General features: G+C 42.1%; 1 protein-coding gene and 1 long non-coding RNA gene across 4 annotated transcripts in view; both read left to right on the top strand.

The window, feature by feature from the left end:
* The window catches only part of gnao1a (guanine nucleotide binding protein (G protein), alpha activating activity polypeptide O, a), an 80,339-nt gene extending 53,644 nt beyond the window's left edge, over window positions 1-26,695 (top strand). Inside the window, exons 4-8 of one of the 3 annotated variants that reach the window (XM_034587195.1) lie at window positions 1,077-1,237; window positions 6,294-6,422; window positions 8,285-8,414; window positions 13,951-14,104; window positions 23,683-26,695. In XM_034587195.1, coding sequence (XP_034443086.1) covers window positions 1,077-1,237; window positions 6,294-6,422; window positions 8,285-8,414; window positions 13,951-14,104; window positions 23,683-23,870 — 762 coding nt within the window. In that variant the 3' untranslated portion in view covers window positions 23,871-26,695. Of the gene's footprint in view, window positions 1-1,076; window positions 1,238-6,293; window positions 6,423-8,284; window positions 8,415-13,950; window positions 14,105-15,302; window positions 21,010-21,355; window positions 21,510-23,682 lie in introns of those variants that run through there. The other 2 variants (XM_034587193.1, XM_034587194.1) reach the window with 2 other exon arrangements.
* LOC117762682 lies at window positions 19,319-21,009 on the top strand. The gene is made up of 2 exons (XR_004614041.1): window positions 19,319-19,377; window positions 19,642-21,009. It is a non-coding gene; the product is annotated as an uncharacterized LOC117762682 (long non-coding RNA).
* Window positions 26,696-27,057: the final 362 nt, after the last annotated feature.

The raw sequence follows: 27,057 nt of genomic DNA, 5'->3' as shown, positions 1-27,057 counted from the left end.
AACTAAATGGTTATAAACAGTGAATCTATCTAATTTATCTACTAATTCCAGAAATGTCTGTCCGTCTTTATGTGACTCACAAATCCCGGGAACCGTTCATCTGATCAGCTTCACACTTGTCGGGTGTATTGTTCGGCCCTAATTAATCTCAGGGTTGGACTTGGTGCATTTTGGACAAATGATTTGATCGATATTGATAAACTCTGCAGCAGTGGCGACTGGAACTCATTTACATTGGTGACGTTGTCCAAACAGGCAGGTTTACAGCGGCCACTGCTCTAGTGTATGTGATTGTCTTTATGTTCCCGGTGTTTACAGCTTGACTGACTGAACTCTTGCCGTCATATGACCTACATTGCTTTGGCTTTTAAGACACTGACTCCTTTGCAGTTGTGTCAGTTAGCAGCAGCTAATCTATCTGGCTCTTTGTGTGGAGGGAGCTGAGTGTCTCTGCCACTGAGGGAGGAAGGATCACTGCTGCATGACAACAGCCCCCTCTCTGGCCTCCTGCAGCCGAAGACTAAATAAGAGGTTTACCTTTGTCCGAACTCATTGTTTGAAACAGTTTGTCGAGCTTTTTACTTGAAGGTGCATGATGACCTTAAACAATCAGGTCCATAAACCACAGTGGCTTTGAGATGATGAATTGTGTATCTGCACTTACTCAGGGTCTGTAAATGACACTTTCTGCGGTGAAGGCTTTTCACTGAGAAAATGGACCACAAAAGTTTCATTCTAACCCCTTTTCCTCTGTCATCTTCAGAAATCATCTTCTGTAGTTGTTGTTACCACCTCTGTCTTCCTCTTCTCTCCTTTTCATCCTCTATCTGTGTTAACGCACCTTCTCTGGTTCACACGTTGTGTCTGATAGTTCTACTTTTAAATATGTCAAACTAGAGGCAGCACTTCTCCTACCGTTGGGTTCAGAATGAATTTCCCCTTGTGGCAGTATCTCTGTGATGCTTGTACTGTCTCATCATTTATGAGCTGACATTTGGATAATGTTACAGCATTTCAGCAGCTGTTAGAGTGAAGAATACTAACCTGCTCTTTCTTCCCTTTCGTTTCACCTGCAGGCGGACGCTAAGATGGTGTGTGACGTCGTCAGTCGTATGGAAGACACGGAGCCTTACTCTGCTGAGCTGCTCTCCGCCATGATTCGTCTGTGGTCCGACTCCGGTATCCAGGAGTGCTTCAGCCGCGCCCGAGAGTACCAGCTCAACGATTCAGCGCAGTAGTACGTACACATGGTCACTTGTGTGTGTGTATATGTGTGTCTGTCAAGTCTGTCCATCTCTACGTCAGTCCCATTATCGTGAAGGCAGCATCTCAAGAGCGCCACAAGGAAAGTTCTTCACAAACATGAACATGAACAGATGAGATTTTATTCTTCCAAAGTCTTCACTGCATCCCTAGAGCACACAACAGACATGGGTGTAAACCGTAACCGCCAGGGACATAATGTCAGTTTATTATGCGTGTGTGTGTGTGTGTGTGTGTGTGTGTGTGTGTGTGTGTGTGTGTGTGTGTGTGTGTGTGTGTGTGTGTGTGTGTGTGTGTGTGTGTGTGTGTGTGTGTGTGTGTGTGTGTGTGTGTGTGTGTGTGTTACAACTACCCAGCTGATTCCTAATTTCCTAAGTCGAAATCAATAGATCACTCATTAGCCCCCCCACAGTCAACTCACTCACTATGAAACCACACACACACACACCCACACACTCCACCCTAATCCTATAAATGCGATCATACTCTACGCTGTTAAGACACACAGTCAATCACCATTACGACTACCGGCCCTGATTTATGCTCGGTGCCTGTGTGTGGGTGGAGAAAGAGCGAGACACAGCAGGAAAAACACACAGAGAGAGAGAGAGCGCGTGGCGGTGAGCGAGGCATTTCTCTAAAGTGCTATGTTTGTGCGTGTAGCTGTAATTTAATTGTGCTCCGTACATGTTAGTGGGTGACGTAAAGCAGAGATGCAGTAGAATGATGGATGTAGTCACTGATAGAGACACCTCTCTTGTGCAGCGGGCTCTAACCACGGATGTTGTGAAGGTAGCTTATAATATCAAAGGGATATAAACATATGGCAGCAGGGCCGTATATAGGGAAACCACAAGTAATGAGAAATCTTCATACAACAAGTTTTAACAATGGCACATTAATCGCTGTGATTCACTGGGTGTTTGATAAAATCGTGTATCTGGAGACTCAGGTGGCTCAGGTCAACAGTTCAGCCAGTTTGAACCATAGCAACGTGACTTCTGCTTCGTGCTCTGATGCAACAAAACCCAAGCAGACTTTCAACTGGCTGCAAACGGAATTTTAAATTAGGAGCTAATTTCAAAAATGTGTTCAATGGCAAGAGACTATATTAAAACTTTGCATACTAAAGCTTTTCCTCCATCTTAGGATATCATTTAGTTCAAGGTTCTGTTGTGGCTTCAAAAAGTTGAATCTATAACATGATAACTGGATTAAATAAGTGGAAATCACATAGGAGAACACAGCATGTGCACATTTCTAGGATCAGAATCTACCAATTTGAATAAATGTGTGGAAAAGAGGTTGATGCAAACATAGAGGAAACAAAAGGTGTCATAAACAAATCTGCAGAGAAGACAAGAAGAGACAGGATGTAGTGATTAAGTGAAAGTTAAAGACCACAACTGCAAAGAAAACACAAGAAGACGATTGAATGATACAATGTGTGAAACAAATGGGACAAAAAAAGGAAAGGAAGGGGTGAGTCAGTACAAAACTGACGAAAGAGTTAGAAAGAGAATGAAAAGAGAGAGAGAGGAAGTGAAAGAGAGAGAGAGTCATTCCTCATCACGGCAGACATCTTGAAAGGAGAGCAAACATAGTCCTGTCAGCATTTACATATGGTCAATTAACTCAAACAACATCCGCTCTGTTTGTGTGTGTGCGTGCGTGTGTTTGTGTGTTTGTGTGCGTGCGCGTGTGTGTGATTTAAATGTCACATTAAAGATTGATGCACACTTCCTATTATGTTGTGGCCTGTGGAGCAGAACAAACCCACCAACCAATGAGCTGATGGGACAGATACCACGTGATCTGACCACACTCAGTTTGACCGTGTTTGTGTATGTTTTTGTGAGTGTGTGTGTGTGTGTGTTGTGTAGGTATTACTCATGATGTAGGGACTTTAATCTACAAAGTAACACAGTTTGGGTACAAGTCACCACAATGACGTAAATCATTACATTCGTCTAAACGTGTGTGTGCGTGTGCGTGTGTGTGTGTGCGTGTGCGTGCGCGTGCGCGTGTGTGTGTGTTTCAAACATACTTAACAGTAACAGAAAGTTGAGGATGTTTCTCCAGATTAAGAGATTTTTGTGTTTTGGGTTCCGACCTTTAGATGTAAGCTGTCAGGTATTTAGGTAAAAAGGTCCTAATTCCACTGGATATTAGTGTGGGATTCTTTTAGGAATCGCACGTGCATCTGATGTGTTTTTTATTACATAGAAAGCAGAAAGCTTTGTTCTCCCTGAAGCCGCTGCTCTCTCTCTCTCTCTCTCTCTCTCTCTCTCTCTCTCTCTCTCTCTCTCTCTCTCTCTCTCTCTCTCTCTCTCAATCTCTCTCTCTCTCTCTCTCTCTCTTTTTCTCTCTTGCTCTCTCTCTCTCTCTTTCTATTCTTGTGCAATTTAAGCACTACATGTACTGACCTATTTACCATAGTACACATACTCTCTGTATATGATTTACATCCCCTGCCTTCGTGACACTGGGGCATGTCCAGACTCGGCTTCATGAAAAAAAAATTATAATAATAATACAATGACATCCTTCATGCACACACATATTAAAATGTCAGGTAAAGTTGTTAAATAGACACTGAGCATGAACATGGCCTTGCAGCGCTGGTTTATTGCATTACATTACTGCTGTATTGAATTGCATTCAAGTGCATATTGTCTGCTAATGGCAGCCAATCTGAGTGTACCTGTTTAGAGCTGACGCTTAAAATAAGATAACTCTGGTTTATTTTCACACAGTTATTGATTCTGGATCTTGCTTTGCCTTCGATTAGCTGCGTTTGTATTGTTCCCTGTTTTATCTTCTTCTCTCTGCCAAGTAATGACCGAGCTCGTTGCTCTCTTCACGTTCCCTCTCCTGTGAATATCGCAGCTCGTCAGCAGCTCTACAGCTTTCTCCACTGGAAACACACACAAACACACACATGCATTCGTCTTTGTCATTATCACATCTCTTTACAGATGTCTCTCTTTTGTGCCTAATACTCTTTTAGAGAAAGAACCGTAATACTGCACGTCACCAGGGAAATGAGGGAAAGAATACTCTGGGCTCTGGTGGTAATCGACTTAGGAAAAAGCCAAATGCGGTGGTGGTCCACAGTTTATATGGAACTGGGCTGCCCGACTGTAAATCCACAGGGGACAGCAGTTCTGTGCATGAAACAATGTTCGCGTTTGTGTTAGCGTGAGTTCACAAGTTTTGTCCTAATCTGTGCAGTAGTTTTTTTGTAATCTTGATAACTGACAAACAAGAAAAATTGATCAAGGTCCAGTAGATCATTACTACCCCCCCCCCTCCCCCCATCTACTTCCTCTCCAAACCCTTATCAAACCCATGTCCCTTTTCTGTGTTATCAGTAGTTTTTATCACTCAAGCTGTGTGTCTGTATCCGTGTGTGTGTGTGTGTGTGTGTGTGTGTGTGTGTGTGTGTGTGTGTGTGTGTACTCCCCGATCTATAAATACAAACCTCCATTACACTCGATGGATGCATGATGTGGACATACAGTAGATTCCCGCTCTGTTGTGTCAGTGTTGATCTGTTACTGACCTTTTGCCTTCCAGGTAGAGGAAAGCAACTGCAGTCAGTAGATAAAAAAAAAAAAACGGAGTCAATACAGGAAAAGGAAGTGGAGTCAATAGAGTAGCACATTTTCTTTCATTATTAATGACATCAATCCAGTGGGTTTCTCATTGTACTTGTTGTGTAATGTAAACTCTGAGGCCCACCTGAGCCGTAACATACATCATTAGCTTTACGGTGCACTGCCAATGCATCTATTTTATAATACTCCTCCTCAGTGAGTGTGATCAGAAAACTCTCTGGTCTAAGTGAGACCAAGTTGCACGGAGCTACTGATCGATCTGAGGCGGACTTCACAAAGACAGCCTGAGGGCCAATGAAAACAGAGCCATCAATCATTTCTCAAAGGATCAAACCAGCTTTAGAACTGAGTGTGTGCTTTATAACCCTCACCCTTCAAGAGTGGGTGGAAAATGACTGATTTTTATTATTATCTGCTCAGTGGTTAGTTTTAAAACAAGAATTGTGATGAGTCAAACACGATGTTGTGAACGCTGCATGTCCCAGGCGAGAAATCAGCATCTTCTCCAGCTAATGAATAAAGGCTCCAAGTATGAGGACTGTTATAACTGCTCATGCTTGACCAACACATCTTGTGTAAATTGTTGGAGTTGCACAAGTTTAAACTTCTGCAAATCTCCTGAACAGTTGGAGAGAAGCTGCTACAGCTTCACTCACACAGGATTCAGGCTTAAACAGCAGAGAAGTGCTACATAGAGTATTAGAGCAATAACAGTATTAGGGGGGGGGGATCGCAGAGTAACTCATGATACGATATAATATGAATCGCAATGCATGGCCCACAATAACAATAATGTCACGATACAGCAATTCTGCAATGATCAATATATTGCTAGACGATCATATAAGGATTTATCATGATATCTGTCGAACGGAATATTACAAAATGCCTCTAAAAAGGTAAAGTGCAGGATGTGTGTATTTAATTACTGCAATTTGGTGTCAGTTTCACAGAGATTGACAAAAACTGAGATGGAAGAATTTGCAAAGTTTACACAGTGCCTTACCAATGTATAAAATATCCATATTTGGTGCCATAATATTGATAATCATATAGGATGACGATATATTGCCGCATCAGTATGTTGTCCCATCTCAGAATGCTAATTATGTCACAAGTTAAATGTTTTTCTCCTTTATCTTGTACCTTTCAGTTATTTGTGGAGGAAGTGAACCAGTTAGCCAGAGGTGCTAACAAGTGCAGCTGACATTAGAGCAGATTAACAGTCTAACCCATTCATTGGGTTTTCCTCACATGCTTTTGGCTTTGAAAAAGGCTATTAACAGCCCCATGCACATGCCTCAGACTGTGAAGAAATCCAAAGCCCGACAGGCCTGACTCGACTTTTTGCATTAGATATTCCTGCTGATTTACAATCTGTTTTTTTCTTCTGTGTGTGTCTGTGTGCAGCTACCTAGACAGCCTAGATCGGATTGGTGCGCCAGACTACCAGCCGACAGAGCAGGACATCCTGAGGACCCGAGTGAAGACCACAGGCATCGTCGAGACACACTTTACCTTCAAAAACCTCCACTTCAGGTCAGTATGAACTCTTACCGCTGATGCTTGTAGTCTTCTCGTTCTTCTACCGTCACCAGCATCCAACCATCAGCCTGCTCCTCTATCCATGCATACAGTTGGAACTCCAGTCTGTAATTAAATACTTTGAACACGTGTCCATATTTATGAATGTCTGCCTTTTTAATGAGATCTGATTCAATTAGAGCGAGGAGCTATGGGAACGATGACAGAGAGGAGGAGAGGCGTTATGGGAGGATTGCAGGGAAAGGAGAGAGAAAGCAAGGAGAAAAGACGGGAGGGGTCTTGTTCCGACCTCTAATTTAATTACCATATATCTGCCGCTGGTGTGTGCATGTGCGTACAGAACGGCACGCTGAGCGGGGAGATTAATCAAATGTAGACACGATTCCTCTGCATGGATGCACCATTGCACTTTGCAACTGATATTTGTTTCACTTTTCCTCTCATTTTTTTGTGTCTTTCTCGTTCATACACACATTTCATCTTAAACATGCAGAAATACAGATGTTAGTTCTACTAAATGGTGCTTTCCACTGTTACGCTCGCAGGTGAGTAGGCAGGGAGCTGGGTGTGTTTTGTGTAAAAGTCTAAATATTCTCAGCTCAGTTGCTATTACTGGCAGTGAGGCCGTGTGTGGGAGACTACAGTGAACCTGTGCTGTAGCAGCACCATCTGTTCTACGCACCACAAGAATACACATTTTACTGGAGGAAGACGTCAGATGAATTCAAAGGGAAAAGTCAAATCTAGCCTCAGACAGTTTATCTTGACGGTTTCCGCTCTCCTGTTTTCCTTGGATGGTCTCAGGTCGAGCTTTGAGCGTCACCACCAGCTGATCTCTAGCTCGTCCCGTCAGAGGAGACATGCAGTGTTTCCATCAGCCTCTCCTTGGGAATTGTTGTGCTAACGATATATAGGAAAGTCAGAAATGCCTCATTTACACTCGTTGTTTTCAGAGCTCTCTTATCCAGATTAAAACACGATGAGAATTAAGACATTTTGATATTTTTAAAGTCACAACTCTGAGGCTCTGTTTGCCAGATCACACATCTGACTGCGGCCCATCCTGTTTTTAATTTTTTTTGCTCTTCTGCGCTTCATGCTAATGCACCAAATATTAATTTGTGCATCTAATCAGTTCCATTACAACAATAACAGCTTTAACTACCCGGATGCTCTCATTAACCACACAGATCATTCAGTGACTTGACAGATCAGAGTTTAGATGAATGCTACGGCAGCTTGTTTTCCCACATGAATGAATCAGTGTGATTAAAACTGAGATTTCAAACTACCTTGAAAACATTGATTTTTTTAATACTTGATCGCTATTTTGTTAGACTGGGTGGGACACAGGTGAGGACTCAGACTCAGACACAAGATATATAAAGAGAGTCTTTACTGAAGACTTTGGCGAAGGTCAAAAAACAAAACCTGCTAATACACTTACAATAGATTACTTGTGTTGTGCCTGTCGGAGGAGGACAGTGAGAAAAGCTTGATTTTCTGACGGCCCACTGGGTCATCAATGCAGCAGGCTGGCTGCTACATCAGAGATCTTTTGCAAATAGTTTTTTGGGATCATTACGAAACTGTGGCGAGACAAATCTGACTGTGGTCGTGCAGCACAGTTTAGTTAATTAATGGGACATGCTTCTGTCTCATTCCATGAATTAATGAGCACATACACAAGGGAGAGGAAATGTCTCATAAACACCCCAGTGATGCTCCACATCAAAATGCTTCAACTGCTCGTGCATCTCAAGTATCAAGTATGATCGGATTCAAACTGACGGTGTCTAGGTAAAGGAAATGTTCATGTCTGTATGAATTCATGTGTGTGTCTGTGTGTCCATCAGGCTGTTTGATGTGGGAGGTCAGAGGTCAGAGAGGAAGAAGTGGATCCACTGTTTTGAGGATGTCACAGCTATCATTTTCTGTGTGGCGCTCAGTGGCTACGACCAGGTGCTGCATGAGGACGAGACCACGGTAAGGACATGTCTCCACACGTATGTTCTCTCTTCCTCTGTAGCTCTGTGTTCCTCTCACTGATGCTCTTTCTCTGTCGCTGTGTGGCCAAATGACCCATTTACACTCTAAATATTGGAACGTACCTTTTAAAAGACACTGAGTCAGAGTTGTACCGTATCCAGGGCTCTTGTAGGCTTCAGGATGTGGGACAACATCAGCAAATACACCCTCAATACATTTTGACACAGGATTTATAAAACAATAGTAATGAATAAAGACAGTTTATGCTTGTTTTATATGAAGAAGGAACATGTAGCCTCCTGTAAACTAACATTAAATACATGGTCTGTGTAAAAGCTTGAGACATGAGGAAAGAAATCTCCGGTGCTCTGATGAGTTGCTAAATAAATGAAGGCATGAAAATGTTTATATTTAGATTTATGTTTTACTCTATATAATGTTTTAAGAGGGACAAAACTTAAAGGCCAACTTATATGCTTTCTGTGTTTCTTATTTTACATCTGTCTGATTATCTGGTGTTATTTAACAATGCTGCCACGTCAGCATGTGGTTTATTTCATAATTCCACGGTCTTCCCTCTGGGTGTTTCCTATAATACAAGGGATTATTGTATCTGTGAGTTATTTTTCTTTATGCAAAGCATTCGTCCCCATATTGACGATGCAAACAAAGCTACCTTCGTGGCGAAGCCTGCTTTACATAATGGAAAGGACAGTTACAGTAACTTGTATATTAGGTTGCACGAAAAGGCAAATTATGTAGACTGGGACACGCAGTGGGTGTAAAAATCAATAATAGAGTATTTAAGGTATTTTTTTACTGAACTTAAAAGAGACATTAGCATTAAATATGCTTATAAAGATCACTGAATAAACATTTATATCTTTTTAGTGGTTTAATTTTTTGCACATTGAATAACAGTCAGTGTGTGAGTGCCATAATGGCGGTGGAGAGGATAAAATGAAAATGCGTCCCTGTTTGATATTTGGTTCAAATACATGTCTAGGAAATGTAAAACAGTTACCACGGAGTAGCTTGGTGTTTCCTCAACAAAAGGCCACGACCTGCCGTGAGGCATCAACAATGATGATGCCATGTAGTCGGAAAAAAAACAAATAAGCTGATTTGAATGCACGGTGCTCGCTGCTATTTATCAGCCTGGAGTGTTTCCTCTGAGGATTGCAGGCTGGGAAAACGTGTCCACTAGCTGCTCTATTTATGCAGATGTCTTCGAGCTTCCCTCTGTGCTGGGAGCAGCAGTGGAACGTCAGAAAAGGCGAGGAAATATCCTTATACAACACACACACACACACACACACACACATAAACACACACACACACACACACACACACACACACACACACACACACACACACACACATAAACAGCCTCTAGTATTATGTGTGTTCCGTACACAGATGCCGCAACAAATCAGCCTGCACTGTAATGATAAATCCAGTTTTAATTAAGTGGCCAATTTAACATGGTAATATGATTTCAATCAGAAGAGACTCGTAAGTGGAATGAAGAGAAAATTTGAAGTAAGATTACATTTATTGTGCTTCAGTGGAAGTGGATCACATGAAGTGGGTGCTTCAACATGAAGGATCCCCCTGAGCCCAGACACGGGTGATGGTGGTGGTGAGGAGGAATGGAGCGCTATACTGGGAGGTCTCCATGGGAGGGACATTTGTGATGAGAGAGTTTGATGGAGATGCCAGGCATCCACAGCTGAGGTGTTCAAAACACTCCACGGCACTGAAATACCAGCTGAATGTCAGGAGAGGGACGACTTTTAAAGTTTGATGTTTGATGGCTAAACACATCAGGTTATGATTGGGTGAAGAGGAACGAGCTATTGGAGCTTAGAGATTCTCCTCTCCTCTAAATCCTCAACACAACACAGCTAAAATACAACTGCAGGTCCAATCAAAGTTTCTTATTTCTTCAACGTTTTGATAGTAACTTGTTTAAGCTGCTTCCTCTCCAAACAGCCTAGTGAAGAGATAAGCTCCTCCGTGTTTCTACTGTGGAATTATTCATGTCTTTCAGCAAATCTTTTTGAATTTTCTCATCCAGCCACGCTGCCATTACACAACAACTCCATGGTTACAATGTTTTTTTTACCAGTGATCCAAGCGACGAGGGAAGAGAAAGTCCAGAAATCAGTGTGATAGAGGAGGATTAATAAGTCGCGTCTCTCTCTCTTATCCTCACGGGCCGCCTGAGATCACTGGACAATAACAGAGACAAGCTAGTGGCCCCTAGTGAGGGATCAAGGGGCCGTGAGTGAAGTGTCGTGTGTCAGAGACTCCAGATCCCATTGCTTCTGACACGCTCAGACATTGAACTGTTTAGCAGTGAGGCTACGTCCCTGTGTGCATTTATACTTTAAAACGTCCTTTTTCCCAACTGCCATCATTCCCTGCGAGCATCAAAACAGTGTCTCTGATTCTGATTCTGATCGTGTGTGCACCCGGAAAAGAAACATTTCAACAAACAAACAAAATGTAACACGAATCTCGTAAACGTCACGGATCTGTTGATTACATCATTAGCAGATCTGGTATTTTTTACTGTGTTTTGATCAACATTATGTGTTATTATTGCTAAAGAGTGTGGGAGTTAAATCAGCAGGCAAATAACCAAATGTTTTTCAGTGAGCTCCCACGTTCCACCGTCGGTTCTACTACCAGACACATCCATGGCGAGTGATTCAGAAATTACAGCCACAGAAATATTCCACAGTCAGACACCCTCTCTCTAATGGGGGGGTGATAAAGTCTCACATATATCCCTTTTGGGCAGGTCATTAAAGTCACTGATACGCCGTGAATTTAATTAGAATGAAAACTTTTTCCCATAATACTAATCCTGCCTCGACAAGTGCTTGAAAAATGTAACGGTAGATTTTTATTTCTATTGCAGCTCGAAATGTCCTCGTTCACAAGATGCTACACATAAAGTTCACAGTGCTGTTTGATGATCAAGTCGAATTCTGGGACACAGTTGTCTCTGAACAGCTGAAGAACAACAGTTCCTTAACATTTCAAGATTTTTTTAATATATTCCATGGCCCTTTTTTTTTTTTTGGTGAAAAATAATTGAAATGCTTCTATGACTTGTAAAGATGAGACAGAAACCCTGTCAGATTTTAAAAGGAGCCACAAAGAGGAGGCAGTGTTTTTGTGGGTTTCTGTTGTCCTCATCTCGACGGGACAATAAAGAAATAAAAGACCACTTCACTGGTCCTATGCTAAAGGATTTATCTACATATACAGTACATCCGTGTGCTGTATGACAACAATCCAGTGCCACACACCTGCCCTTCTCTCTATTCGTGAACTGCTTGCAATGTGTGTTTCTCTGGCTGTCCTCCTCTTGTTTCCCTCAATACACACCCGTGAACACACACACACACACACACACACACACACACACACACACACACACACACACACACACACACACACACACACACACACACACACTCACGCAGACTCCTCTCTGAAATGATAACTGCGCTCGGTGAACACTGTCTTCCTGCCTCCTTGGGGGTGAGTGGGCGATCTGGGTGGGTGGGCCCTCCTCCCCCTTGCATTTTCGGTTCCTGCTCTAAGCTCCGCCCTGCAGCATCTCTGGCTCCTTCTGCTCCTCCTGTCACTCTCGCCATCGACTGTCCTCTCTAACCAATCAGCAGTCAGATCTTCTGCAGACGCTCCGCGCACAGACAGGTATGAAACCTCCTGATAGGTTGATACACTCACTGAGAGTTGAAAGCAGTGACTCACTGTGTTAGTGAAGCAAAGATTTGTATCAGTGTGTGTGTGTGCACGCTTTGTTGTCAATCTTATTCATGGTTATTTCTATCTGTCTTCTATACACTATTTAAAACCTGTAAATTACTGTTAACTCTTCAAACCTCCTGTCTTCTTTCTTTTGAGAGACTGTTTTTCCTCAATGTGCAGTGATTTGCTTCAGTCGTATTTTCTCACTAATCCGATTGGTTGATGGCCCCATCAATCCTCTATTCTGCACCAGGGCTCATGACCAGTGAGAAACTGCTTTCAACTCGTTCTTTAAACAAATCTATTGTCTTCACCTGGCGCCTCATGCACTATGACCAGGTTTCTTGATTGATGTGGGGTTTCCTTTTGCATGAGCATTAAAAACTAATGTGAACCACTAGAAGTGGTTATAACCCACAACAGGTTTCATGAGCAAACACAAGAAGTGGAATGATTTACAAAGCCCCCTGTGAACAAAGCACTGTAGTAGTCCTAACAATTTAATCTAGAAAACCAGGAGTTTAGTGGAAAAACATGATCTAAAGACATGAATTAGGGCCTTATGATGCAAAATATGAACTACTAAATTTCATTAGATTTTTAATATAATAATAATGATGCTTTGTAACAATTTTGGCTGCAGAATTCAACAAATATAATCAATTGTGTGCCTTATATTTTATTTTATTATTGTATTTATTCTTAAACAACTCTGTGGAGTTTTTTGTAAACTGTACTTTTTAAATCTTAGAAATAAAAAAAAATTTTATCAGAGAGACTGTGTTTTGATCAACATTATGTGTTATTATTGCTAAAGAGTGTGGGAGTTAAATCAGCAGGCAAATAACCAAATGTTTTTCAGTGAGCTCCCACGTTCCACCGTCGGTTCTACTACCAGACACATCTATGGCGAGTGATTCAGAAATTACAGCCACAGAAATATTCCACAGTCAGACACCCTCTCTCTAATGGGGGGTGATAAAGTCTCACATATATCCCTTTTGTGAGATGTGTATCTGGCCAAAAAATTAGTTTAGTTCAATTTCCAACCTTAGAGAGAAACTTTAAATTTTAACGTGCATTACTGACACAAGGTTTCGTCTTTTTCTTTTCCTCCTTTATTGGCGCCCTGCTGCCTCTGCAGTGCTTTACTTCCACAGATTGTTGCTGCCTTCTGCAGTTGGTGAAACAAACATTTGTTTCATCATTCCCTTGTGCATATGCTGCTTGACCATGGGATACAAACCATGTGATTCAAACAATACAAGGAACTTCTCTTTCAAACGTTGCTCTGCAGTGCCCCCTGTGGTGAAATAACACCACACGGTACCGTTAAGTGATCACTTACTCGGTGTACCACAGTAGGCAAACAGTAGCTAACAAGCGAAACGTGCATGGCTTTGTTTAACTGATTGGCTGCAAGAAGCTTTCTAATGATTTCTGTTACTGATGTGATCGTAGACACAGACACACACACACATACATACATGCACACACACACACACACACACTTAATGCATAGCAGCAAACCACCATAGACAAGAGGAACTCCTCAGTACCTCTGTTCTGCTTTTCTTGTTTTTATTTTTCACACTTCCTCTTTGTGTTTCGATGACGTGTGTATGTGGTTTGTGTGTTCTCGACTGCCTCTGAACACATTTACATTTCCTTCAAATGCAAATCTATTTATTGACGTGTCCCACTATGTCTGCCCATTGAACTGGAGCTAATGTCTCTCCCACAGAACCGCATGCATGAGTCTCTGAAGCTGTTTGATTCCATCTGTAACAACAAGTGGTTTAACGACACGTCCATCATCCTCTTCCTGAACAAGAAGGACATCTTTGAAAGCAAGATCACCAAGTCGCCACTGTCCATCTGCTTCCCTGAATACAGTGGTATGTATCTATGTACTTCATTCATATATACTGTAAATTTAAATGAACACTAGGAGGCACTGTGGCCTCTGAGGTGAAGCACGTTCAACCCAGTATTATGGAGAAATCACAAAGTTAAAACTTGCACCTTATCAAAGAGTAATTGATGTATATCTTTATTTCTAAAACCAGCTCCTGGAAAGTTATGGTTACTTCCAGAGATTATCTCTGTGACCTGTGGGTAGAACTGAACAACACACCCCTTAAGATACCTTATAATAAACCAGTGGGTTAAATGAACTGGGTACATGGTGACTTTCATTCATTTATTAAGTCTTCATTTATCCAGCTTTGGGTCATCCTGTCCTTTATCTTAGCTGAACAGTTCTCTCTCATTTTAAAGTAAAATTCTCCTCATCAACTTAGTGAACAAGTCATTCAAACAGTTGAAGTTTAACTGTAAAGCTCTGAGATTAAATGGAGGCCACTACAAAGAGACTGGATAGTAACCAGAAGATTGAAAGGCTGAGCAGATTCAGGATGAGACTGTGGAACAAAACGAAGATGAGAGTCAAACAATTAAAAGTGAAAGGGTGAATGAAGTCAGGGCTGTAACCAGGGGTCCAAGACGTCACACAAAGACGAGTGTGAGAGAGACAAGAGCAACTGAGAGACACTGGAAAAAATATATAAACAGCTCACAACTGCAAGATGGTGAGAGACCAAAACAGCAAGAGTGTGAGAAAAGCAAAATGAGAATTCAGAGCCTGTTTCCGCTCGTCCGCTCGTCCGCTCTTCATCCTTTTACGCAGCTCTCACTGTTCAGATTCTTCCAAAACAAAGGATTTTTTAATACTATAATAAATGAATCAATTAAATGTGAAACAGTTTATTTTTTCTATCATATTAATAGAATCACAGAACACCCATTAGAGTTTGTGAAAATGCAAATGATTACTTCATTTCCCTTTTTCATTTTACTGAAATGCCACATCCTGCTATTGTGGAGGTACATTATTTTAGTATATTATATTTCACTCCCTATCTGCTTCCATAACGTTGCCCATGTTTTATGCTTTGAAAGCTTGGCGAGCGGCGAGCGCACCTCAGCAGATTGTGTGCTGAGCTTGAAAGTCAAAGGTTGTGTTTTTTAGAAAAATATCAGAAGCAGCGTTCCAGCCTGAACCTAACTCCCGCTCTCTGTCTTCTCTGTCCTCAGGACCTGACACTTACTTGGAGGGAATAGCCCACATCAAGTCTCAGTACGAGAGCAAGAACAAGTCCACCAGCAAAGACGTCTACTCCCACGTGACCTGCGCCACCGACACCAACAACATCCAGTTTGTCTTTGATGCTGTCACTGATGTCATCATAGCCACTAACCTGCGGGGCTGTGGCCTTTACTGAGGATGCTGTTAAATGTTAGTCACAGGGTGTTGGACGAGTATTTACCCGTGTAGGTGTCACAAGGGTAAATACTTGTGCTGCCTATGTGGTATAGATCATATGGTTATGTGGCCTCTATCAGTGATGCTATCATGTGACAGAAAGTCAAATATGGGGGTTTTATCGTACAACTTAAACACAAGGCTAATCATTGCTTCAGCTTGACTCTTAATTATTGATTTGACTGGTTGGTTGAGACTTCTTTTAATCTAGTGGTCTTTTTTTTTTTTGATTCCTTGTGTCGGCTCCCAAAGAGGAACCGGCAGCAGCATCCAGGAACACTGTTCTTTGTGTGTTCGTGTGCCTAAATGCCAAATGTGTAGCTCGTGTGCTGCAGCAATCTTACACAACACCTACAGTAAACTCTTGAGGGACACAAGGTTCCTGAGATGAATTTGTACATACACAAACGTGCCTTATTCATAGAAGTGGACTGAATGCAGTTCAAGTGCCTCCCTCTTAGAGTTATCCTCGAAAATGATAAAGTGGGAATCACTCTTCTCCTAGCCTGAAGTATTTCTAATCTTGTTTTTATTAAGCTTGAAGTTATATACACCACAGACACGTGCCTTAGTCCCATGAAAGTCTGATTTACAACTGCTTCAAACTATGTCGTGCGGTGAGTCCCATTCAAAGTCAAACTAGTCCCCAGTTTAGTTCAGAAAGAACTTAGAACTTGATTGTGCCCAGCAAACCAAGAACACTTTCAGATGCTTCGTCATCTCAAACTTCATTTCATGGGACATCCTGCTGGCCTCGTGGTTTTAGATCATATGTTATCACTGCAAAGTCCCCATTTTGATTCCTTTGCCTTTTATTCCCCTCTTGCTCGCTCTCTCTCTCTCTTCCTGTGTTTCTGGAAAACGTGGACTTGTGCCATGTTGTGATATTTGATATTTATTCTGAGGAAGATCCTGCTCGGTTGTGTAAGACTGTTGCACTTCGCCTTCGCCCTTTAAACCACGGAACTTCACCTGAATACCTACGTGCAAACATGAATATAAAAGACATTATGAACTCAATTATAATGGATAAATACAGATAAGACAGACAAGTTGTTAATGGACATATTTCAGAATTCGTACGGTAACAGTTCAGTTTACACAATTATTTATCTGCTTCCTAGAAACTACCCAGAGTTTATACAGTAGAAATGAATAGTGTTACTTCCAGTCAGTGTTTTAATCCAGAGCCCATTAGGTTGAACTGTGGATGCATTTCACTGTGAGTGACATTATGCTTTTGATTGAACTTATGGACATGTTCTCGTTGTTTTGTTGTTGTTGTTTTTTTTACATATCTTCAATTTATTGTTTGCGAGGAAGTTGCTATTCGTGTGAGGAGGAGGAGGAGGAGGAGGCTGCCGTCATCCTTCATCACCTCTGGTCATATTTTAGGATTGACTCTCCAGCCTCTCATTTTGAAGCATGCATGGATCCACTATAAATATCACTTTTTACGAAGAAGTACCAGAGCCAGTGTGCTGACTCAACCAGACAACTCCCAGATATTGCTTCAATGGAAGCATTGATTTTTCAAGCTCCCCAGGGCCAGATCCATTGCGTCGGGCTGCACAGTGTAACATCCCTCTTGTCCACCACGCCGCCCTAATAAGTCAGCAGTGAGCTTTGAAAGATGGTGCTGGTGAGCACATGCAGTCCTGTGGGATCCGAATGTCAAGCTTGTGACTGTAGTTTGAGCCGTGATGTTTCACAGGTTTTGCTGAATGAGTTTCATTTCTGGTGGCGGCCAGAGCTGCCGTAGGATTGAGGTCTGATGTAGCGCTCAGCTTAGGTGAAATGGAAATTGATGGGTGTTATTTTTAGGGACGGTTTGAATTTTGAGCCTTGGTGTTAAAGCCAGAGAGATGCACCTCGAAAACATAATCGGCTCCTCCCTCCTCTCTGTTCGCAGCAGAAGTTTACAGCGTCACATATTAACTGAGCTCGGTTTTCTTTATTTATTTATGAGCAAAGGCATTTATTCCACTCTTCCCTCCAAACTCTGAACAGCGAGATCGTGTCACCTCCCTCCGCTCGGGGCTGCCATCTTTTCTCTAATCAGGTAGATGATGTCATCAGCTCTCCCTCACACATCTGTGCCAACGTTTTCTAACTAGATACAGAGAGCTACCTAAGGCAACATCCTGTGTGTGAGTGTGTGTGTGTGTGTGTGTGTCTGTTGATTTTAGGAAAGGTACGTGTGCGTGCGTTTATGCTCATGAACATGTGTTGTGTAAGAGACAACATCAGCCCATGGGTGTTGCGCTGGAGTCAGTATCTGTGGATTAATTACCCAGAAGGCACCTGTCTACCCTTTACACACACACACACACAAACACACGTGCACACGCAGGCACTGAAGACACAAACACACCCTTGGGACTCTCCAAATGTCACAACACCTTACTTGGCAGCACCAGATAATACCACCGCACTCAGCCAAGGAGCCTCAGATGTTTTGCCAAACAAGACGTCTGCTGCCGCTTGTGCTGTGTGTTTAGTTTATCATCATCATCTCCTCTGTCTCATTACATCCACTACGTGTAAAATGATCTTCCTGCTGTTGCTGTTTGATTGTTGATGTCAGGACGACAGGGTGTGAAATATGCATAAAGTGTTTGGCCTGACATTAATGCAGAAAAGATGAAAGCAGTTTCGAGTACTTCACTTTTCACTTCTCACTCCTGTCAGTGGTTTAGAAGCTTCTCTCCTGTTTTAATTTTCTTTGTCACTTGCATAGATTTCAAACAAACATTTCACATGTTTCAACGAGCGTCTGTGAATTGTTTCAAATTGGTAATTGTACTTTAGTAGCGCAGTATAATTACATGATTCAGGATTTGTTGTTGCCTCACGTGTTGGAGGCGAAGATGCTCGTGGAGACGTTTCTGTTGTAATTAAATCAAGACGCTTCATGCCTGAGAGCCTAAAGGGCAGGCAGCAGTAGACACAAGCTGTGGAACAACAGGGCTGGTGAAATTTCCATCCACACCAACTTAGCAGGCTCCTGTTCACATTTAGGTGATTTATTTGCCCTCAGGCTGGAAACAGCCGCTTGCTGCCCGAGCGCTCGGCTTCTTTCTTGCCTGTGTCGACCTCAGAAAGTGCACAGGTCGAGGTGATTCTGCAGCCGTTATTCTGCTGTACAGATTCTTCCGTGGTTTACTCATTCATTCAGAGTAATATCAGATGTGTTTAAAGTAAGAATACCCTTCAATTCAAAATATGTAAGATCACAAATAATATTTCCACTTGAGCAAGGACCTAAACGGCAGTAACTGTGTTATTTAAATCAATTGCTACAAGTTTCATTCGGTAAAAATCAGTTCTGTCTCCATCCTTTCAGCAAGACTTTTTCTCCATTTCATTTTATACAGCGTTGCCGTCACCTTGAAGTCATTTAAAGTGCGGTTTTCAGGCATTTCAACACAAAGTGAGCATAATGTGATTTTCTTACCGTTGACAAAAAGCCATTAACATTATGTAAAAATCCAGTCTCTCAATTGTAGATTGAATTTCCGGTGTGGACCGCATCACATCTAGAGAACAATGTTATCACAGCACAGACACGGCGGTGATGTTGCCTAACTCATTTTAACGAACACATTAAAGGCCCAGTCTCCTTAGAAAGTGGTTCGGCATAATTGATCTGCTCATTCTCAAAGATGTTTGGTTAACTACACATTGACCAGGGAAGAGCATCCATCCAATAACACGTCATCAAGGGGGCAAACAATCAGCACTTAAATCGAGCCTTTCTTATTGCGAGCTACCAATTGTGAGTTTGGTCTCCAACAAAACAGGTAAAGTTATAATAGACGATGTATTCGCCGCCAAGGCCCAACCGTCCCCTTAAATTCAGTCGAGCTGCACCAAACTGTGTTAAAACATAACCTCCTTGGTGAAGCTACGATAGCTTCCTCCATTTTGGCTCAGCAGTGGCAGGGCGGCGTGCTGTTGGTCAATAAGGTAAAGTTGCACGTCGCAGTTCAACAAGTTTTATTTTAGACAAAACCTCTACTAGGTCTACTAACTATGGCAGATCCATTGGATTGGATTAGTTTTGCAGCAGAGTTTTGCTTCAACACATAGAAACTGTCACTTGTGAAGTGATACGTGCAAAAACCTTCCCTCCACAATTAACAGTAACAATGAAATGGACTGAAACCAATTTTTAAAAAGTTTATAGGTAGGACTCAAGCACAGAGAAGCGAGTGAAATGTCCTCCTCTGATTGAGCTTCATCCAACTGAGCTCAGTGATACAAATTAAGACGAGTGAGGTTTGAACCTTCACACGCTAAACATGTCTCATCTCACATGTGATCCTCTGATCTTCTTTGAGTCTTTGTTTCTTAAAAGGAAACGTCCTCACTTTCCCTCCCTGACCCGCTCTGCTCTCCTCCGTCTGCAACACTGACGCTCCAAAGCTATTAGTGGTTTATAGGGTGAAGACAGGATTGATGCTTCCACAGTGTGTGTGCGTGTGTGTGTGTGTGTGTGTATGTATGTGTATGTGCGTGTGCTTTTCACAACCCGTCCCTGCTCCTGATGAATGACGAATAAACCCCCAAACAACCAGTGGGAAATCACATCAACAGGCGAGGCCAAGACGATAGTGGGTAATGTAGTTTATGTCCTGCTTCGGCCCCATCAAGAAATCATGGTTTTCCCATATGAAAGGAGAGATTTGTGGGTAATGTAGTCTGAGGCCATGCTACAGAGGGTTTATGGGCAACACAGTTTTTTTCCCAGTGGCTGCCTGTGGTGTGGATGATAAACCCACAGGTCCTTTCAGGTAACACAGGTCTTGTGATGTTTGTCTGGGCTGCAGCTGCTGTTCCAGAAGAGACGCCTGCACCTGCTAGCTATTAAAAATAAGTTGTGGAAATGTCACAACAGCCCAATGAAGAACTGCTCAGACTGAATAGTTTCATTTTCCCATATTGATTTAAACAAGCTCCTGTCGTGTTTTTTTTTTTCTCTGCTGCCGTATTTATGCTTTCAAATTTAGAGATAAGAGTTTCGCCTGCAAATACTTTTGAGTCGTCTTTATAATGTGTTTAGTTCTGAAGCCAACAGATGAAACGAGCACTTAAGCCTCAGCAAAGACTCCTGCTCTCCTGCTGGAGGTCAGAACGCCCCGGGCGGCACCCGTCCATAACGAGCCTGGGTAGAATTAAAGAGGCAGAGTCTGAACTGGTAGATGTCTCTCACACTCGTGCTCTCGCCGCTGCAGCTCTTTTTAGCTTCTCGACGCTGTTTATCTCATCCGTCCGAAAACCAAACAACACCTGTCTATACTGTACAGATCACCTGAAGCAAAATGTGTTTATTTGTATGTGTCCGAGCAAGTGCTGTATTTTACTGAGCACTGTGAGTTGAAATGTGTCTGCTGTAACTCCGTCACTGCTGTGATAATTTATTGAACGTTGTATTTATACGTAAAATAAACGATAATAAAGGACCACGTGAATAACTCCCTGTGTGCGATTATTTTCCTGTGGCCCAATTATTTTCTGTGCGTGTCTGTGTTTTCCTTCGCAGAATATTTGACTGGAAATTGTTTGAACAGCCGTGTTGAGTTGTGAAGATTGAGATTGTTTCTCTTTCTCTTTTCCTCTCGACACAACGACAACAGTCTTTTCTTATTCTTCCTGTTCGTCTCTGTCGCACGTTGTAAAGGTTTAAGAATGGTTGTAACCTTTCCTCTTCTTTCCTCCTCTCTTTGTATCATCATCCATCCAATTCATTTTTCTCTGTCTGTTCTTCACCGTTCCTCCCTCTCTTTCATTTCTGTTCACCTCTTCCCATCACCCACGACAGAATCGCATGCACGAGTCCCTGATGCTGTTCGACTCCATCTGCAACAACAAGTTCTTCATCGACACCTCCATCATCCTCTTCCTCAACAAGAAGGATCTGTTTGCAGAGAAGATCAAGAAGTCTGCGCTCAGCATCTGCTTCCCCGAGTACACAGGTGAGAAAATTATACACATGTATTTAATTCTTTACATTTAATTTGGTGACAATAAGCAGCTCTCAAAGCACGTAAACTGGGAGAAAACTTGACAGGTGTTAAAAATGGGTTTCCTTGGAAACACTGAATCCAATCAGACGCGACAGAACGCACAGCTGATCCGCCACAAACTGCTGATCAAGCAGACAGGCGTGAAATAATGATTAAACTGGTAAATCCATTTTTAACAACATTGTGATAAACTGAGGTTTACTAGATTGTTCACCACTTAACACCAAAGTAAGAGTTTAAATGTGTAGTTAATTCAGCTTTAAGGGAATAGTTTTATGTTTTGGGGGAAATTATGTTGTGAACTTTACTTTCAAGTCACTTTGATGAGATGATTGACACCACTGTCATGTCTGTAGCTTAGCATAGTATAAACAGTGGAAGGTGGGCGAAACTGCTTTATATATCAACAGGTAACAAAATCAGCCTACCAGCAGATCTGAAGTGTCTCATTTCTATAACAACAATACATTTAAACGTGTAAAAACAACAATTCCCCCCAAAAAATGTCTGATTCTGAGCGACAACGGATCCAACGTGTGGATCTGTCTCAGGCCAACTTGTCCCAGAATTCATTGCACATCAGTGACGAAGCTAACAAGCCAGTCATGCGGGTGGTAGTAAGAGCAGTTCTACTTCTTAAGATGAGTTCTTAAACTGCCTGATAGACAACATCAAGATGCTGAGCTAACACCACACGAGGGGGAGGTAAAGTGAGGACCCTAGTTTAAATTACATCGTTTAAAAGTATGAATGAAGACCCCCTGTCATATCTAAATACGATTCCCAGAAGTGAAATAGCTTTGTAAACGCCCTTTCGTGGACACTGATTAACCTCGGCTCGATACAGTAGATTAGTTAGTTTGAGCGAGCACCACATTAACTGTCACTGAGATATAAACCACACTGAGAAAACATGGCTCTTTGAATCACAGTTTGTTTACAGCAATAAGTCAGTTTGATTCGTCCGAAGAAGAAGAGAGAAAACTGAAACCCAACAAGCAGCTGTTTGAAATGTTCGCCCCGTGTGAAGAGCGCCTGCCGCTGAGGTGACGCCGCTCAGTCAAATGAGCGACGCACTGTACATGAAGATTTGCTCCACCGCTTTTAAAAGGCAGAGGAGACGATGATAAACAGGGAGGAGAGAGGGAGGGGAGATGCATGTGTGGCTGTGGGCGGAGGAAAAGAAGGGATAGAAGGGAGGAGGAGAAGAGGAGAAGAGGAGACGGTCACGCTCGGTCAGCCAAGAGGCCGAGAGAGAGAGGAGATGCTGTCTCCTGTCGTATCTCTGAGCTGATCCCATTCTCCTCCGTCTCTCATGCTTTACTTCTCTTTAACTGCTTTGATCATCACAGTTGACTTAGTCTCTTCATCCCTCCTTCATCATGTCCTCCGTTACCTTCCCATGTGAAGCATCTTGAAACGTGATGTGTTTAAACCCTCACATCTGTGGAACAGGAGCAAACTAACTAGGATATGGGTTTTTTTGGGTATGTAAAAGATTAAACAGCTCAAACGTCTACAGGAAACACTTGAAGCTCCTGAAGCTCCTCCCCCTCATCATATCACATGACACAAAGCCCTACATTTGCATAATATACGTCTAAAGCCAGGGGTACGTTCAATATCAAGAGGTTTTGCACTATTTAGCCAAAGATTGCAAATTTACTCAAAACGGCGTGCTACGGGCTTCGAGGTACATTCTCTCCGGTTTGGTGGGTGTGTCATAGCTGTTGCCCAATCAGCAGCGACATGTATGTAAGCCTCTCCGGATAAAAACGATTCTAATGCTCTCTAAGAATGTGTTTGCGTCATTTGAAGATGCTAAAAGCAGCTGTTCCGGACAGCATTGTAAACGGTTGACCAATCAGAACAGAGTGGGTCAGCTGGCCAATCAGAGCAGACTAGAGAAGGGTCTTAAAGAGACAGGAGCTAAAACCAAGTGTTTGAGACGGAGGCTGAAAGAGGAGCTGCAGCAAGTTTGAGGAACGTGATGTGTTTTCTGAACATTAGGGCATTTGGGCAATAAACCTTTTTAAGTAATATGAATATGATCAAACGAATGAGTGTATTTTTTAATAATTGTGTTGTAAAATCTCTGTTTGTCTCTTTTCTCTCCTCCCAGGACCCAACACCTACGACGACGCAGCAGCTTACATCCAAGCACAGTTCGAGAGCAAGAACCGCTCCCCGAACAAGGAAATCTACTGTCACATGACCTGCGCCACAGATACAGGAAACATCCAGGTGGTGTTTGACGCCGTGACCGACATCATCATCGCCAACAACCTCCGAGGGTGCGGCTTGTACTGAGCACGCCAGCGCTGCCATTGATATCCTCCCTCTTTGTCCCCTCCTCTCCCCCCCGCCCTTCCTGCCCTCCTCCTCCTCCTCTTCCTCTTCCTCCTTGTTCCTTTGACACTGCTCTGGAAATAATGATGATGGTGATGATGATGACGATTCTGCTGATTATTTAAAGAAAATAGAACGAAAAATGCAACTAGGTACATATTAATAATGAGGATAATTAAAAAAAAAAAAATAGGCATACGTATATATAAATATATATATATATATAATGTTTTTAGTTCTCGTCTCTTCTCCTCTCCCGCTCCCCCTGATGTTCTTTGGCCTGTCGCCAAGCAAACAAATTTTAGTTTTAGTAGAAAACACGAGACCCTGCAGCCTTGACAACTTCTTGAACAAAGTCGATGAAAGCCTCCGCTCCCTTCCTCCTCCTCCTCCTCCTCCTCCTCTTTCTTTCTCCGCTGTGTCTTTTATCGGTAACAAAACAAAACCTGTGCTTTTTTTTTTCCTTCGCATCTTTTTTATTATTACTATGAATATGACTTCTGTTTTTATTTTTGTTGATCGTGTGTATATTTATTACATGAGTGTCGGTCTGAACACTGATTTTTATTCACATTTTGCCTCACCTGACACCTTTTACTCGTGTGTTATTTTGTTGCCATAGTAGTGATTATATAATAACAAGTTTTGCTGGAATCTGTGAAAATATCGATAGCACTAAAATAAAATACAAAATAAAAAAAAGACACCGGACAGGTCGGCCAAAACCTTAAAAACAACTTGTGAGACCTGCTGGAAACTGACAACGCTGTGTTTTAGTCTTTTGTTTACATACGCCGAGACATTTTAAGACGTTTGCTGTCGATTACTTTCTTTTTTTTAATTTTTGAGTAACTTGTATTATTTTACTTCCTTCTTCCGAGACCCGGTTTTCATCGACAGGAAGTGAGGCTTCCTGTTTCCCGAACCTGGCCTTAGCCACTGGCCGAGCGTCAGCCGAGGCTGATCCTGAAAGCCAATAGGAAATGTGCTAAATGTCCGATCAGTGCCATGTAACAGAGGTACTGTACTGTAGATAGCTACGCTTTTAGAAGCAAGTACACGATGTTATAACTCTACCTTCCTCACTGTTATAACCTTTAGACCCACTAACATTCAACATGTAAGAAAACTCACTCCTGGTTTGATATTGATTGATTAATTTATTAATTTATTTATTGATTGATTGCCTGTCCGACACATGACCGATCTGTCTGCCTTCTCTCTCTCTTCATTTACCCTCCACCTCCTCCACCACCTCCACGCCTTTACCTCTCCTCACATCCATCCCTTTCAGTTCTGGCCTTCTTTCTGCATGGCACCCTGGCGCCCAGATTTAGGGGTGAAAGGCCCCCCCCAGCGTTTCTTCCCCGGCCCTTCTCTCCCTCCCCCCCTCCCTCCCTCCCTCCCTCCCTCTGCTCCTGCTCCTCCTGAAGCCCCGACACAGACAGCATGAGATACTCAAGCCTTTGTATAAAGAGACCAGTATATGAAAAAACTCAACAAAAAAAAAGCAAGCTCCAATAGCATCGATACTGTTCAGATAATAATTTTAAAAAATCCTTTTAATAAAAATTGCAAAAGATGAATAAAAAAGATGGGAAAAAAAGAACTAAGAATAGCAACTTAACAAATGAGGGGATTGGTTCCTGAATTTAATGGGGGCGGGCTCAATTATAAAAAAAATAAAATTTAAAAAAGAGTCGTAGTTTGGAAGTGTAGAAAAGTTTAGATTTTGGGGATTTTGTGACACGTAGGATTTTAAGTTTATTACTAAAATAATTGATGAAAACCAGTGAACATGTGTATTCACACGGTATCCACGACAACGATCATGATCCTTTGTTCTTTTTGTCCGTTTCTCCGCTTTTAATTAATTAACACGATGTTTTGACGTCGATCCGATTCGATCTCAGACCCTGTGTTGTTGTAATGCTCTGAACTGTGGCCCCCACCCCCCCACCCCCAGCCCCAGCCCCTCTTACCGTTTTGCCTGTTCCCCTGCATTCGAACCATGTCCTCACTTTAGCCTGACTCAGAACGATTAAATATAAAACTATAACAATATCTATTTTTTATCATTTCAGGAGAAGAAAAAAATAATAATAACAAACCACTTTTTTTCGGGGGGGAGAGCACGTTTCTCGCTGCGTTCGCTAGTTAGGGACGCCGCATGTTCACACATCGATGCTGTATAAAGTCATGCTCCTTTCTTCTTCTACTACTTCTTCTTCTTCTTCTCTGTCTCTTTTCAGTTCGACACACGACTTCCAGGTCTACAATGAAAAGCACAGTTCTCTCTCACACACACAAACACACACATACACACACTTGCTCGCACTCACACACATACACAAACCCAATAAGTAGATTTGGAAATTTGTTATCTACTCATTCCTAATCTATGTTACCCCCTCATCAATCTCTCCATCCATCTATCTATATAAACCACTCTTTCTTGATTTCTAGTTTTTAAAAGAGAAAACAACTGTGTATAATGACATGATATACCTGTTTCTGTTCCTTTGACCTTCATTCTTTTTTATTTCACCTCCTCTAATGTTCTGTTCTCTACCCAGTGAATGCTTTTCTCTGTGCAGCTTTCTCTCTCTCTCTCTCTCTCTCTCTCTCTTATTCTCTCTCTTATTCTCTCTCTCTCTCTCTATCTCTCCCTCTCTACTCCTCTTTAGTGAATGGTTGTTATTTCATGTGGGATGTCCGTGCTGGAAAAACCAATCGAATGTAGTGTTTACATTAAAAAGCCACTGTTTTCATGACTACAAAAAAAACGACCTCTTCTTGTGTCTGAGTCCTTTAGCGTCAGTCGTGTGTCTGTGATTTCACCTTCAAGCTTCAGGTTCAGCTGGATTCAACGTGCAGAGCGTTTCCGGGCAGATGTTTGTGAAAATCTTCCCGTTTTAAAAGAGAGTCTTGAGATATATGATCGTAAATGTTAAAAAAGAGTAAGTTCTCTAGAATGTGAAACTGCCCGGTGTGACGCAAATGCTTTATTTAACTAGAATGTCACTTTAACCTCTGCCAAGGCCCTATGAAATAGAAAATAATCATTTTTAAAAGTCCTGGATCTGCCTCTTTGTCCAGATCCAAACCAAAGTGTATTTATTACCATACAGTGGCTGACAAAAGATGA

The sequence above is a fragment of the Hippoglossus hippoglossus genome, chromosome 6, assembly GCF_009819705.1.
Source record: "Hippoglossus hippoglossus isolate fHipHip1 chromosome 6, fHipHip1.pri, whole genome shotgun sequence".
Classification (NCBI taxonomy): domain Eukaryota; kingdom Metazoa; phylum Chordata; class Actinopteri; order Pleuronectiformes; family Pleuronectidae; genus Hippoglossus; species Hippoglossus hippoglossus.
This window is presented reverse-complemented; position numbering and strand designations above follow the sequence as displayed.